The following is a 15,506-nucleotide window of genomic DNA, read 5'->3' as shown; positions in this document are numbered from 1 at the left end:
TGGGGAGGATGAGGCTGTGGAATCGCCATCCCAGAGCCACTGTTCCACTGGCATGGGGAGGGATGGAAGTAATACCACTGGCTGTGGTGGGGCTGTGCTAACCTGGAGGGTGGAATGGTTTTGGATCTGGGGCTTTGAAGCAGGGCCATATGTGGCATGGGGGCAGCCAGAATCATTGGCATGGCTGCCCTCTTCCCATGTATTTCGGGTTGGGGGGGTTGGATGGGATGGAGGGGTGACCCACAGCCAGCTCGCTGTCCCATTGTCCCCATCCTGGGCTACACAGGGAGACCTGGGGCATTTGGGGAGGGTATCACACACCTTCACAGTGGCATTAGAGGGGATAGGTTCACCTGGGGTGGTGATGGTGGCAAAGGGTTAGGTGCCCTGGTCCTGGTGCACAGTTTGGGGGTCCCCTTGCAGAGCAGTTCTGGGTCTTGGTTCCATGTGCCAGCCCCAGCAGCACTGCAGGGAAGCCGTTTGCCCCTCCTCTCTCTGCTCCTGCAGCCACCAGCCCCGGGTTGGGTGCTGTGTCCTCTGGGACCCCTGCTTGGAGCCCCGGGCTGAGAAACAGCAGCTTCAGCAAAAGAGCCTTTTTTGTAAAGATGAAGCCTGTTTGTGCGTCCGTGCCGGTGTCTCGGCTTGCATGCCCTGCTGCCTTGTCTTGAGATGAATTCAAGAGCAAACCAAGCAAACGAAACGGTTTAATAACGACAAAGAAAACAAAACAGAACCCAGGAACTTTGTGACAGTGGAAATAAAAGCTTAATGACTGTAACGAAGCACCCGTGGTCTGTGATGCGCGGCTCGTGGTCAGGCTTAGCCCAGCCTGGTTTGGGTTGACGGCACCTTAAAGCTCATCCAGCTCCAACCCCTGCCACGAGCAGGGACCCCTTCCACTAGAGCAGCTTGCTCCAAGCCCCTGTGTCCAACCTGGCCTTGAACACTGCCAGGGATGGGGCAGCCACAGCTTCTCTGGGCACCCCGTGCCAACGCACCGGGCTGGGAGCCATCGGGTCGCTTTGGGCATGCATTGGCTGCTGAGGAAGCTGGATATTAATATCCCATAATAGTGCCCCAATGGAGGTGCCCCTTGGCAATCCCCCGGGGCTGTCGGGGTGAGCAGGGGCTCCCATCGGGCTTTTCACGTGCGGTGGGATCGCGTTTGCCGCTCTGCCCTGCCAAGTCCAGAGCCCAGGGCCTCTCTGCCCGCCCCTCTTCGTTTGTCTGCTCTCCTAACGAGGCTGGCTCATTAATTCCAGGCCAGAGCTGGTGTCCTGATGGCCTGAACAAGGAGGCTGTGTTTGCAGGGGGGGGGGCTTGTTCGGGGGTGCCCTGTGCCAGCACATGATGGGGGCACGCAGGGGTTTATCCCCTTGTGCCGTGGAGCGGGTGAGGAGGAGCGCAGGCTCCAAATCACAGCGGTGACCCAAGGCTGTGCCTTGCTTTGCTGTGCCCACCAGCACAAAAGGGGTTAAAGCCCAGGTAGTACAGGTGCTCCTGGCACTGGGAGCACTGGTGAGTGTGGGGAGGGATTAATTTGGTAGTGGGGAGGAACTGCTGGGTTTCTTTGTGCCAGCAGCACTGGAGAGTGGTGCTTGCTGCTGGGGCGCAGGATGGAGCTGGGTGCGAGGTTAGTGGGTTTGGGGGCACTGTGGGGTGGGGGAGCCCCCCTGGGCTTGCAGTGAGTGTGGGGCTGGGGGTGCCAAGCCTGGGGGGGACAAGAGGCTGCAGGTGGGTGGCTGCCGGCAAGCCTGATGGGGGACAGGAGGAGGACAAGACTCCAGCACAGCTCATGGCTCAACCCCATGGAGCAGAGGTGCCATCCCCTGCCCTGCTACACGCGGGGTCCTTACCCCCCCTAAGACTGTGCTGGGCTAAACCCTGCCTTGTAGGGACTTGTGGGGCAAAAGGATGCACAGGAGGATCCCATTGTGCTGTGTGTGGGGTGTGGGATGGGTGGTCCCTACTCTCCCCCAGCCCTGTGTGTGCTGCCAGTGAGGCGCTGGGGCTGGAGGAGGTGCTCAGCCCCCTGGGCTGGATTTGGTCCTCAGTGCACAGCTTCATCTGGAGCCAGCCCTTGGCCGTGGCCATTCCCTGGATCCCGTTGGGAGGGAGTTGAGCAAGAGCAGAGCATCCCTCGGGAGCAGCCATGAGCTCAGCACTCCGCTTTGAGGGGAGCCAGGAAAAGCTCCTGTGCTCTGTCCAAGCGCTGCCTTTCCCAGCCAAGGGCTGCTTTTCCCACCCCTTGTCCTGGCTCCGGCTTTGTCTGTGCTTTACGTGGCTGTTTGCTCCCTGTTCCGAGGGCAGCTGTGCTGGGGAGCACCCCCCGAGCCCCTTAATCCCCACCAGCCCCATCGCAGACCCCTATTCCAGGGAGGCCCCTTTGCCTAGCAGAGGCAGGGTGATTCCTCACTCCCTTTCCCAGCTGGCTCTCCCGCTGCCTGCGTTTGGCAGGGTGTCCCTGCAGGTGCTCAGCTCCGAGCCCCCATGTCCTCCCCTAACCCCCCAGTAGAGCAGGGGCTCTGTGAGCTGGGGTGGGGGGGGCTCTGAGATGGGCAGTGTTTCTGACGATCCTGTGGGCTGCAGGACCCGCTTCCCAATCCCTACATCCCCATCCCAGCTCCCTCCAGCTCCCACCCACCTCCCTGCCGCGTCGCTGGCTCCAAAAGTCCTGTTTTCCCTCCCTCCATCCCTGCTTCCCTCCCAGAAGCTGAACGCTGGAGGAGCTGGTCGGTGGCTGGGTGTCCCCTGCCCGGGGTCCCACTGTGTGTGGCCCCTTGCACCCTGTATCCCTCCCTAGCTCAGGGACGGTGACTAAGGGGTCTGGGAGAAGGAGAGGGCAAGGACAAAGGGGTGTCCCCAGCCATGCCGCCCCATGGAGGGGTGTTTGTGGGTCTCTGGCTGCTGCTGGCCCCCAGTCTCGCCGAGCACCCCCCCAGCTCTGGCTGGGCCACCTTAGCCTTCGTGTTCGATGTCACCGGCTCCATGTACGACGACCTGGTGCAGGTGATGGACGGGGCTTCGCGCATCCTGGAGCGGACGCTCCGCAGGAGCACGAAGCCCATCAGCAACTACGTGTTGGTCCCGTTCCATGACCCAGGTACGGCTGGGGCACAGGGAGGGCACGTGTCTTGCTTGGGGATGGGGCTGTGGGGAGCTGGGGTGTGGTGCTGGTGGAGTTTGGGGCTGGAACACGCACTTCACAAGTGCCTGCGTGTCCCTTCTCTCTGTTTTAATGCCCTGATGGGGATGGCACTGCAGGATGAGCTGCAGCTCGAGGGTATGGTGCTGAGCAGGGCTCCCATCCCAAGCCACCCTGCAGGCACAGGGCAAGTTGGACCTCTCTGCATTAATCCAGGTGATGCTGGCTCTCACATGTGGGTGGCTCTTCTACTTCCAGCCTGTTCTGATCTCCCCAGACTAATCATGGGGGGAATTTCTGTGCAAGTCTATAACGTGCTGCTGCCAGAGGTTTTGGTAACTTACTGCAATCCCAGAATCATTCCTGTCTGTCCCAGTCTTTGCCTTGGGATTTTTGTGCACACCCGTAAATAGCAGTTGCTCTCCAATACATCTCAGATTCCCTACAAAGAGAGCAGGACAGAGGGTTTGTCCTCAGCAAAACACTGAGTTTGAATGAAAGTCGCTGGAGCTGGACAGGGAAGGAGGCAGAGGCAGTAAATGGGTTTCAGCATCGCTTTGGTGGGAGCCTGCCCCAGCAGGGAAGGGTTTGCAGCTCACCCTGGCTGGCTCCACTGGTGTGTTGAGGAGAGCTTTCCATGGGAGCAGCGTTCCCACATCCACGTCTCGCTGGGAGCCAAACCAGGGTAGATGCTCAACCCCGAGTTCCTGCAGGTCCCACCAGGATGTTCAAGCCCGGGTGGGTGCTTGGGAGCATGGCACCAAAGGTGGGAAGGCTGAAGCAGTGTTGTCCATGTGCTTGCAGAGGTGGGACCCGTCACCCTCACCACCGACCCCCGGCTCTTCCAGCGGCGCCTGCGGGAGCTCCATGTCCAGGTAGGGGTCCTCAGCCCCACGGTGCTGAGCTTGGTGCATGGCCCTTGGCACTCAATGGGAAGCCTGGCCCTGCATTCCTGCATGGTGGCGGGCCTCAAAACCAGTCCTTGGTGTCCCCTGGGAGTGTGGAGGGGCTCGGGGCTGACCACACCAGGGTGGGAGTAGAGAGGATGGTGATGCTGGCGCTGTGCCCCAGGGTCCTGCGATGGGGCAGAGCGCTCCCAGTTCACAGCTCAGCCACATAATGGGAATGCTTTCCCCAGGAGAGTTTGCACAGGCTCTCCATGGAACCAAAAATGCCTTGTTCTGGAAATGCTCTTTGAAAATTGAGTTGTTTTTCATATATTTGTTAACGATTTCAAAACACTCTCTGGGAATTCAATCATGCTTTATCCATCCCTGCCCTGCCTCCCATGCATTGTTAAATATCTGTGGTGTTTCCCTTTGGATGCAGCTGTGTTTTGGCAGGAGGTGTGAAGCTGTGGCTGCAAATTGTTTCCCAGCCCTTTGGAGTGCAAAGCCCTGTGGAAACAGGAGCTGGTCCTCTCCGTGCCTCTGTGCTTGCCTGGGGGGTGATGGGCAGGGGTGGGCATGAATGTGCTCACTATGTGAGTCTGTGGGAAGCCAGCAGCATCTGTGAGTCTGGATCCCAAAATGAGTGCTTTAATCACCATTAGTAGTGAGACAGGGACGGGTCAATGGGATCCTGCGTGTCCCTGAGGTCCCATCACACTGCTTTGGCTGCGCTCGGGCTGATTGCATCGAACTGGTGCAGTTCCTCCCCATGAGCAGACGCTGGGTGGGATCCTGCTGGCAGCGGAGCACTGGGTGTCTCGGTGCCTGTGCCACATCCCTCATGTGTGCAGGGTGGAGGGGACTGCCCGGAGATGAGCGTAGGAGCCATCAGGATGGCTGTGGAGGTCTCGCATCCCGGCTCCTTCGTCTACGTCTTCTCTGATGCTCGGGCCAAGGACTACGAGCAGCAGGAGGAGCTGCTGCAGCTGCTGCAGCACAAGCAGACCCAGGTGAGCTGCCTGTTAACGGTGGGGTTTGAGCATCCCCATGGCCGGCTCCACAGGAGCTGGTGGCTGCTCCCTGGATGCACAGACACCCCGCGGCTGTGGGGTGCTATGGGGACCGTTGCTTCTGCAGGTGGTGTTTGTGCTGACGGGGGACTGCGGGGACAGGAGCCACCCCGGGTACCGCGTGTACGAGCGCATCGCTACCACCAGCTCGGGGCAGATCTTCCACCTGGACAAGCAGCAGGTCACAGAGGTGAGTGGAAGCCTGAGGGAGCAGGGATGCCGTGCCCAGGGTGCGTGTGGTCCAGCCCAGTTTGGCTGCTCTCGTATTCTCCCTGGGGTTAATCCTCATGCTCAGAGCACCTCCAGATTGATTGGGAGCCCTGCTTCAGCTGAAGCTGGAGAAGGCTGGCTGCTCTTGAGCGTGCTGCTCCTATGATCCCTGTGATGAGCCCTGTGCAGGGGAAGTGTTTGCTTGGGGCCGAGGCTGGCGTGCTCCCGCTGCTCTCAGCATCCTGGGAATCAGGCAGGTGTCATGGTCCTAGGGAGAGGAGCCTCTGCCTATCCCTGATCTTGAAGCTCTTGACTGCCATGACATCTTGGAGACCTGAGGAACAGCAAAGCGCTTTTCTGCTCATTACTGGGCAGCATCTCCCTCATTGCCCCTGCCCAGCCTCCAGCCGTTGTGTGTTTTAATGGTTTCTATTCCCCTAAGAGAGCTGGGGGTAATAACATCACGCCTGCTCTGAGTGTCTGAGCAGGAGCCACCTGGCAATAACAGTGACACCAAACTACTCAATTCCTTTTGCAACTGCTTGTAGCAAAGTGGGGCTCAACAAGGGCTGCCACCTTGGGCCCACCGGTCCCTGTGCCACCCTTGTGTTGGCATCCAATGGACATGGCTGGGGCTGGTCCCTTGCCTGGGCACCGTTTTGACCCAGTGCAACCTAACCCCAAAATGGTTGTGCCTGGTGGTGAATGGGAATCCAGGTTAATCCCCCCCCTCCCCGTCCCTCCAGGTGCTGAAGTGGGTGGAAGAGGCCATCCAAGCCTCCAAGGTCCATCTGCTGTCCACGGACCATGAGGATGGTGGGCAGCACACATGGCCCGTCCCCTTTGATCCAAGCCTGAAGGAGGTCACCATCTCCCTGAGCGGCCCTGCCCCAGGGATCGAGGTCCGGGATCCAGCAGGTAGGAGCCCAGGGGATGGGAATGGGCAGGGTGTGATGCTTTGCCTCCTGGATAGCCCTCATGCCAGAGGGGAGGCTGGGTGATGGGCTCTGCACTGCAGTGAGCCCTGAGGAAGGGGGCTTCTCATTAGCTGTAGGGACCAGGGGATGGAGCTGGGTTGCCCATCCCAGGGGTTCACTCACTGTTGTAGGAAAGATCCTTGAGAAAGGCCAAGGTCTGAAGGAATTGCTCAGCATCCCCAACTCAGCCATGGTGGTGGCTGTGGAGCCCCACGAGCCAGGGACATGGTTGGTCACGGTAAGCTGGTGGCAAATCCCTCACCCATCCCCTGAGGGACGTTTAGCTGGACAGGCTTTGCCACCCCCAGCTGGGCAGAGGATGCAAGAATGGGCTGGAAGGGGCTTGCTGTTGGCCTCTCCCTTCCCCTGCCCTTGATACATGCCTCTCAATCCACTTCCAGACCCAGAGCAGCGGCCGCCACTCTCTGAGGATCACAGGCATCAGCACCATCAATTTCCAAGCCAGCTTCTCCACCCAGCCGGACCTCGATGCCAGCCAGCCTGGAGAGCGGCCAGTGCACGGTGAGCCTGGTGCAGCCCAGAGCCATGGATGCTGCATCTGGGCTTCCTGCATCCGGGAACGCAGCTGGGTTGTTTCTTCCCTTCCCTGTCTCCAGGTCTGCCCATCTCCGTGCTGGTGAACTGCTCTGGCCTGAAGCCACCGGGGCACTTGCAGGAGGTTGAGCTCTTCAACACCTCCGGCCATGCCCTGCTCTCACTGCCCATGCGGCCCCTCTCCAACACCTCCTCGGGGCAGCTCTGGGTGGCCTCGCCGCTCCACGTCCCCATGGGTGACTTTCTGCTGAAGGTGAAGGGTGAGGATGCTGAGGGCCACCCCCTGCACCGCCTCTCCGGGGTCACCTACACCAGTGTGGTCGCAGGTGAGTGAGTGGTCCCCACAGCCCCCGAGGGTGCTGAGATGGGATCAGAGGCCCCAGCACTGCCTCTGCTTTGGGTTTTGCTTGGGAATTCTTTTATCCTGCTTCCCAGCGCAGCTCTTGGTGAGCTCCTGATGAGTGCAATCCGTGTGTGTGTGTCCAAACACTTCCAGGTCTACCCAAAGTGAACATCTCCAGCAAGATCCAGGCTTACAACCGTGAGCCACAGCTGATCTCCTGCTCAGCACGGAGCGAGGTCCCTTTCCGCCTGCAGCTCAGCCGCGGTAGGACCAGGCTTGGGGAAGAGCAGCTCTTCTGGTGAGCCTTTGGTCTGACCCATGATGGACCTGTGTCGGCATTAACAGCCCTCTGAGCTGTGCTGGCCAGGGGGACGCTGTGTGTTGGATGGATGCCTGCAAGCCCTGAGCATCCCAAGGCAGCAAAGGAAAATCCCATGGGATGTATCTGCACCCTTTTGCCTGACTTGGATGGAAAAAATCCCCGGGATTTGGAGCAGGGTGGTGCCATGGCAGCCATGCCAGGGGGGTGACCCCTGTAGTTTCTCCCTTTTCGTAGGAATTTGGGGAACATCAGCTGGTTGATCCCTGCGGTGTCCAAGAGTGATGAAGGGTTCTATGAGTGCACAGCCAAGAGCAAGGTTGGGGTGACACGGGCTCGTGCCTACATCTCTGTCTCAGGTGGGGACTGCTTGTGCCAAGCCTCGGTGCCCACCAGTCTCTGCTCTGCGATGGGCACAGCCCCATCTCACCCTCACATGCCGTGCTTTCAGAGCCACCACCGCGTCTCATAGCTCCGGCCAACATCACCGCTTCCCCGGGCCAGGACGTGGTCATGTCCTGCCCGGTTCTGGGTGACGTGCCCTACAACCTGACGTGGAGCTGGGATGGGAAGGCGGCAGAGCCGGGGGACGGCCGGACCCGGCTGCTGCTGAACCGCTCGCTGGAGATCAGCCACGTGCAGCCGGGGGACGGGGGCCAGTACGAGTGCACGGCACAGAGCGCCCACGGCACGGCCACTGCTTCCCTCTGGCTCTTCATCGAGGGTAGGCTTTGCCCCGCTCTGGCCCTGGTGATGCCTCACCCCATGGATGGGGGATGATGGCACCCGAGGGCTGAGCCCTTCTCCAACCCCATGCAGAGGCTCCGTGGGTGATGGTCGACGCCAGCCCCCAGCGCTTTGGCAGGGGCCAGGAGCTGCGGCTGAACTGCACGGCCGGGGGCCACCCCCTGCCCCGCACCGCATGGAAGCGCTGGGGATGGGCGCTGGAGCAGGGCGAGAGGTATCCCATGGGGATCTGGGTGCCCCCATCCTCCCTGTCCCACCGGGGATGAGCTCCCTTTATGGAGGTGTATTGATTGATGGAGAGGAGATTGGGGTTGTCCATAGTGCTGGAAGGAGGAAGGCACTGCGATACCCCCGCACCCTGCACCTGAGATGCTTGGCGCTCTGCTAGCCTTGATTTCAGATGTTTATTTTTAAGCCACCCTGCCTTATCCAGGTCACTGTCCCCACCGAGGGCTGTTTGAGGTGCTTTGTACACCCGGTGTGTGCTCCAGTCTCAAAATACTCCTTGTGCTTTCCTTTAATTTCTTCTGCCTTTCGGCTTCCACCTCCCTGCCCGTGTCAGGCTGTGAGTGCTGGAGTGGGCTTTGGGGAAGGTTTCTGTTGACTTTGAAGATGAAAAAGCCCAATTCTCAATGCTTTTCCCTGCTTCAAAGCAATGTCCTTCCCTGCAGCAGCTGATGGGGCTGGCTTTAAGTGCTAAGCCACATCCGTCATACCCACCGCTTGCTGTGTGTGTGGGATGGCCTTAAGCTTGCTCACTTATTTCAACCCGTTTTAAATTGGCTCTGTTTTCACAGGGCTCGTTTTCCCCTCTTTCCCCGTTTGCCGCAGGGTTTTCACGGATGCTCAGGGTACCCTGCACATCAGGGCCGCTATCCCAGAGGATGCAGGGAATTACAGCTGCTACGCCAGCAGCGCGCTGGGCTGGGATGAGCAAGTCATCACCCTGGAGTTCACTGGTACCTGCTTCCCCTTGGGAAAAGCCTGGGCTCAGGGGGATTTATTATCCCTCTTTGCTTCCCTTAGCTGCCAGCTGGCACCTTGCAGCATGCAAGCTATGGGATGGGGCTGTCTGCAATGGAAGTTCCCTTGGGGGGGGGAATGGCACCACACCAGAGCTGCAGGGGGTCACTGGAGCCATGTGTCTCCCCATGGCACAGAGCCTCCTGTCATCCTGGCACTGACACCCAGCCTGAAGGCACTGGCTGGCGAAGACGTGACCCTGGAGTGCTGGGTTTTTGGGGTCCCCCCACCCTACGTTGCATGGTACAAAGGTGAGACTGGGTCAGACCTGGGGGGGGCAAACCCGCTCCATGCAGGGACATCACGTACCGGGTCCCCTGGGGCACTGTGGTGCTGACGTGGGGTCCCCGGGGCAGGTGAGCAGGCAGTGGCCACGTTCCCCCCCGGCACGCAGCGTGCGGTCCTGCGGCTGCAGGCGGTGCGGGAGGAGGATGCGGGGCGATACGGCTGCGAGGGGCTCAGCGAGGCTGGCGTTGCCTTTGACAGCACCGTGCTGGATGTGGGGTGTAAGTCCCTGCCTCTCCTTTTGAGTCCACTGCTCACCCTCCAAGCTCATCTCCCACTTGTTGCTTCCCAAGGGTCCTCTTGCCCCCGGGTTCCTGGGTTTCCCAGCATGCAGCAAACTCAGTGCAAGCAGGGCTGAAGCCTGACAGGATTTCCAAGGGTTGGGAGGATGGATGAGGCTCAACCAGTGTCTGAAGACTAGTGTGGATGCTATTGCATGGGGACGTGGCAGCTGGGGACCAAACTGGGAATGCAAAGTACAAGCAGTGGGGATAGGCAGAGGTGGAGACTTGCTTCTGGGTGTCTGAAAAACAAAGTACTTCAACTGGTACTCAGGGGGGCAGAAGGGATGGAAAAGCCTGGGGAGGAGGAGGAGATGAGGTGGTGTGTTGAGGAAGCAAGGTCTGAAGCAGTTAAAGGTGGAAAAGTGCAAGAGCTTTTGCTGAGTGTAACTAAGGGATGGAAACTGCTAGGGAGAAACACCAAATGCTTTAAGTCAGTCTCAGAACCCTTCAGGGCCCTGCTCGTGGGTTCTGCAGTCCCATCTCTCTAGGCTATGGGGACACTGGGGTGCTGGAGCTGCCTGACCCCTTCTCCGTGCTGTCTCCTCCAGCTGCCCCTCACTTCCCCGAGCCCCTGGGGGACGTGGTGGTGGAGGCCGGGGAGCCCCTGCACCTGCTGTGCCGTGCCGAGGGCTCTCCAGCACCGCGGCTCTCCTGGTCGCGGCAGGATGGGAAGCCCGTGCCGGGCTGGCACGAGCCTCATGGTGTTTCCAGCCGGCTGGAGGCTGCCGAGCTCCTCATGGACAGTAAGAGCCATTGCATGGCACACAGCCCGGGTGATGCTTGCAGTGTCACCCATGGGTGCTTTCTCCCTGCCCACTGCAGGCTGCTGTCCCAGCAGTGGGATTAGCCCCTGCACCCACTCTTTCTGTGGTAATAAAGCATGGACATAGCAGGTTTATTGGCACTTTTGACTCGTGCAAGCTTAACAGCCTGCAAGCCTTCAGCGTGGCAGGGTCTCTCCTCCATTGGATGTGGTGGTGGGGCAGGGAAGGGCTGTGTCTCCCCATCCTGGAGCTCGCCCAGGGCTCTTCAGCCCCACGGGGCTCATCCTTCCCACCATGTTCCAGGCGCCTCGCTGGATGACCAAGCCATCTACATCTGCAAAGCCCAGAATGAGTTTGGGAAGATCCAAGCAGAGATCAAGCTCACGGTCACCGGTCACGGTTTGCTTTTACATGCTTTTCTTGGTGTGTTGACCGTGGCTGCTGCCAGCACCGGCACCCCCGTGCAGCCACGTCTGCTCCAGAGCCGGCCAATGATGCTCAGGGTTGGGATAATGCCCTTCCATTTCTTTTGACTTAATGCACTGACACACACTTGAACCCAAACCATAGATTAATATCCCCCAAAATCTTGGGGGAACTGAGTATAGGAGCTGGCTTATGCCAAGCCAAGGTCTGGACCTTGGAAGCAAGGCGATCCAGAGCTGTTCTGAGCGTTCTTGGCCAGTTCAGCTCCAGTTAATATTGTTTCCCCTTCCTGTCTTTCAAGCAGCCCCAGAAATAGCTCTTGCATCCCCCATGGTCCAAGTGCTCCTAGGCCAGCCCGTGTCACTGCCGTGTGTGATCCTGGCTGGGAGGCCATTCCCGGCCCGACGCTGGCTGAAGGATGGGCAGCCGGTGAGGTTCCTGTGCCCACTGCAATGGTGGGAGCTGCAATCATGGCCCTGTGGCTGGGGCTTTGCTACAGGATGGATGCCCCAACCTCCTGGGGCCAAAACTAATGGTGAAAGATGCCAGGGAAACCCTTGGGTTGGGAGGGTACTGTGGCTTTAACACCACATCAGGATGCTCCTGCTGCTCAAGGTTCAGTTTCTAGCTATGCCCCAAAGACACAGGGGTATGGTGATGTTTGACCCCCGGTCTGTCCTGTTTGTGCTCTCTGCCTGTGCCCAGGTAGCCCCAGGTGGACGCTACTCCATTAGGGCTGATGGAAGCCTGCACATGGACCAGGCATCGCAGGGGGATGCAGGCAGGTACACTTGTGAGGTGACCAATGCCCTCGGCTCACACAGGCAGAACGTGTCCCTGGTCATCCACGGTGAGTGGCAGGGTGCTGGGTGTCCCTGCACCTCCTGAACAGCAAGGCATGGCTCTGGTAAGTGTGGCCCTGGCCACAGGGATGAGATGCTTCTCTTCCTCCCCAGTTCCTCCCAGCATTGAGCTTGGCCCTGTCCTCATCACTGCCACTGAGGGAGCAGCCATCACCCTGCAGTGCAATGCCACCGGTGTGCCCCCCCCTACTGTCACCTGGACAAAGGTGGGTGACAGGGCCAGGCTGTCCCCCTGCCAGGCAGGCTGTGAGTCATCCTTGGTGCAGGGCAATGTGTCTGGAGGGGGTATATATAGCTCATCACTGTGGCTGTGGCTGCCTCTGATGGGTCCAGAGCTGCTGCCTTGCCCTTGGGATGCTCAGCTCATGGGAGACTCTCTGCTGTCTTCCTCCCTTCCCTTTCTTCTGCAGGGCACAGAGACCATTTCACTGAGCTCACGCTACCACCTTGACCCCAATGGGACCCTCCTGATCCCTTCATCCTCCCCTGAGGATGCTGGGACCTACTTCTGCACAGCTACCAATGCAGCAGGCTTCTCCAGCAGGGAGACGCAGGTCTCCATCAGCAGTGAGTGCCCAGGGCTGGCTCCAGCTCCAGTTCCCAGTAAAGCATCTCCAGAGGGTGACTGGTTGGGAGAGCAGGACCTGGGGACTCTCCTTGGGCCACCTAGCTCAGTGCCAGAGGGGTTTGTGGGATAGGAACAGCAGCAATGACGGCTGTGGGGTACCTGAAGCTTTCCTGCACCAGCTGTGTTCCCTTTCCACCCAGCAAAGCCCAGGATCAGCGTGAATGGATCACAGGCATCAGATCCCATAGCCATCCTGGCTGTGCTTGGGCAGGAGATCACCCTGCCCTGCGAGGTTCAGGGCTATCCACCTCCCTTGGTGGTGTGGACCCGGGAGTCCCAACCACTGCCTCTTGCCACCACAAGGTAAGGAGAGTTGTGGGTGCCAGGGCTACGATCCCTTAGGATTGCGTGTCTCTGGGAAGGAATTTTGGGCCATGACCTCTTGGGATTGTGTGAATCCCTTAGAGGGATGCTGGGTCCATGAAGGGACTCAGCTGCTTGGTAGGGAGGTGCAAAGACATCAAGTGCTGATGCTCAGTGCTCTGGCAGTAGCTGAGACAAGCGGTATAGCATTATCTCTGAGACAAGGTATAGCATTATCTCTGCTCCTCAAGAAGAGCAGAGCAAGAACTTTTAATTTCATCAGGGTTTTAATTCCATCATACAAACATTCATCATACATTCTATAATTTCATCATACAAACATCTGCTGAGGTGGAGCAGCTGTGGCCTGGGGAAGCAGGAAGGCATCTTGGGTTTGCTCTTCTTGAGGGACCGTGGTGCCTTGTGGTGCGTTCTTGGTTGACTTGTGCTGCTCCCCACATCTCAGCTGCCTTGTCCTCACGTGCCCGGGTGATTTATGGAAGCACAGGAGCAGGGATCCACAGCCGTGGGCTGAGATGATGTTATGTCTGTGGAACACAGCGCTGGGAGGGAGAGCATGGCCAGCTCCAGCTGCAGGGGCTGTGCTCCATGGGGAACCCTGTCCCCCTGCATCAGTGGCTTGTGCACTGCCTCGTGCTGAGCTCACATGGGGGCTGAGCAAAGGGGATTTGCCCCCATGGACAGCTCTGCCATCCTCCTTGTGCAGGAGGTGACCCTGCTCTTGGCTGTCTCAAAGCAATGGTGATGTCCCAGCCGTTAGCTCCTGCCTAGGGTAGGTGATGGATGACATGCCTGTTCCTCCCATCCAGCTTTTCTGTTCCCTTTCCCCAAGCTACAGCATCCTTCCTTCGGGGTCCCTTCATCTGGCAGAGCCCCGGGTGATGGACACAGGCCTCTACACGTGCACGGCCACGAATGCCGCAGGGAACGCCTCGCTCAGCTACAGCCTGCGCATCCAAGGTCCATGTCTGCTGCTTGGAATGCTCCTCCTGTGGGCTGCGGGTCTTAATGTACCACCGGGATCCTGCCTCCTCCAAGCCCTTGGTAGCTCTCGCATCCCTGTGCCAGGGTCCCAGGGTGATCCCAGGCTAACAGCCTCTTTTCCACCAGTTCCCCCCCAGATGCTGATCGGTGATGGGGAAAGCCGCCTGACGGCTGTCACCAATGACTCCCTGAGGATTCACTGTCGTGCCATGGGCATCCCCCCACCCCGGATCCAGTGAGTATTGCACTGGTGGGTCCTGCTCCTCTTCCCCCTGACCTCCCAGAGGGGCTGCATAACTCCCTGGGGGTGCCCTGCAATGAGAGCAGGGTGGACTTGCAGCATCTCCTTTCCCTTGCAGGTGGCTGAAGGACGGGTATCCGCTGCACGAGCGGGATGGTGTGGTAGTCTCTGAGGACGGTGGGACTCTGCTGATCACCCGTGTGGGGCTTGATCATGAAGGGCTTTACATCTGCCAGGGAAGCAGCCAGGCAGGGGTGGCAGAGGCAGAGGTTCAGGTTTTGGTGCAAGGTGAGCACAGCATCTGGGGTGAGACCCACTATCCATCCCATGTGCCAGGGAGAACGTGGCTGGCCAAAAGGGTGCATGTTCTCTGCCCTGTTTTAGGGAAGTGCAGGGTCACTAGCTTGATCCATTGGGAGCTTTCCCTTTGCCAATGAGGCTGAGAGCTGGTGGGTGCTCTCCAGTGGAGGCTCTTCTCCCAGCCCCATTTCCCCTTTAGCCAGGGAACCCCTCAGTCAGCATTTCAGGATGTGATGCTGAAGGGTGTTGGTTGAGAAACCAGGCAGGGAGTGGAGATCCCTGTGCTGGAAGGATGAATAGCTCATTAGGGCAGGGAACAGCTGCTATAGCTGACTTGGGGAGCAGCACTGGCACCGTGTGGTGATGTGATTCCCCTTCCAGAGCAGGGAATGAGCTCCGGCTGCTCCCAGGACTCAGTACATGCTGAGTGCCCCCGTGAGCCTGGCCATGCCCGTGCTGCTGCACGGTGTGGCTGTGGCCATGCAGAGCTGCTGACTGCGTGTGCTGTGTTCCAGTGCCTCCGAGCATCGAACCCAGCACCGTGGACCTGGTCGTCCTGGAGAACAGCACGGTGTCCCTGGAGTGCCTGGCCTCGGGGCTGCCTGCTCCTGGTGAGCTGCTCCTCTCCTTCATCTCCTGCATCCCTGAGGCTTTCCCGGGTCCCCTTGGCGAGATGGGCAGCAGCATCACTCCTGACAGCTCCCTCCTTCCCTCCAGACATCACCTGGTACAAGGAGGACAAGCAGCTCTCGGAAGGAGCAGGCATGATGGTGTCCAGGGATGGGAAGCACCTGGACATCCAGCATGTCCAGCTCTCTGACACCGGCAGCTACCGCTGCGTGGCCTCCAATGTGGCCGGGGTCACTGAGCTCTGGTACAGGCTGCAGGTGACCGGTGAGTCCCTGGTGAGCAGGGGAAGTGCCTGCTTCCCCCACAGCATCTATCCTATGTGCATGGGACTAATGTGGCTGTACCAGCCCTTGGGACACATCCCTGGAAGACGCTTTAGCAGAGCCATTGTCCTCTGCAATCCCAGCCATGCCATCCCCTGTGTTCATCCCAATGTCCTAGAAAATCATGGCCCAATGGATGGGTATTGCCTGGTCTGCACCAAGGTGTCTCCTACCT

At 59.3% G+C, this 15,506-nt stretch overlaps 1 protein-coding gene across 1 annotated transcript in view; it reads left to right on the top strand.

Annotated features, from left to right (window-relative positions):
- Positions 1–2,733: 2,733 nt before the first annotated feature.
- Positions 2,734–15,506, top strand: part of HMCN2 (hemicentin 2) — a 34,729-nt gene continuing 21,956 nt past the window's right edge. The window contains 27 exon segments of the mRNA XM_061476628.1: positions 2,734–3,103; positions 3,950–4,020; positions 4,887–5,045; positions 5,173–5,295; positions 6,062–6,233; positions 6,424–6,530; positions 6,694–6,814; positions 6,910–7,173; positions 7,344–7,488; positions 7,747–7,868; positions 7,961–8,233; positions 8,329–8,470; positions 9,088–9,215; positions 9,417–9,530; positions 9,636–9,785; positions 10,397–10,591; positions 10,916–11,011; positions 11,343–11,467; positions 11,744–11,888; positions 11,995–12,107; positions 12,312–12,468; positions 12,670–12,832; positions 13,686–13,813; positions 13,964–14,072; positions 14,197–14,366; positions 14,894–14,989; positions 15,096–15,272. Coding sequence (XP_061332612.1) covers positions 2,869–3,103; positions 3,950–4,020; positions 4,887–5,045; positions 5,173–5,295; positions 6,062–6,233; positions 6,424–6,530; positions 6,694–6,814; positions 6,910–7,173; positions 7,344–7,488; positions 7,747–7,868; positions 7,961–8,233; positions 8,329–8,470; positions 9,088–9,215; positions 9,417–9,530; positions 9,636–9,785; positions 10,397–10,591; positions 10,916–11,011; positions 11,343–11,467; positions 11,744–11,888; positions 11,995–12,107; positions 12,312–12,468; positions 12,670–12,832; positions 13,686–13,813; positions 13,964–14,072; positions 14,197–14,366; positions 14,894–14,989; positions 15,096–15,272 — 4,000 coding nt within the window. The 5' untranslated portion in view covers positions 2,734–2,868.

This window comes from Pezoporus flaviventris, unplaced genomic scaffold, assembly GCF_033815535.1.
Source record: "Pezoporus flaviventris isolate CSIRO_AGI_PZ_B2104156 unplaced genomic scaffold, CSIRO_AGI_Pfla_v1 ptg000097l, whole genome shotgun sequence".
Lineage (NCBI taxonomy): Eukaryota > Metazoa > Chordata > Aves > Psittaciformes > Psittacidae > Pezoporus > Pezoporus flaviventris.
The sequence above is the reverse complement of the archived record's forward strand: the minus strand, read 5'-3'. Positions and strand labels throughout refer to the sequence as shown.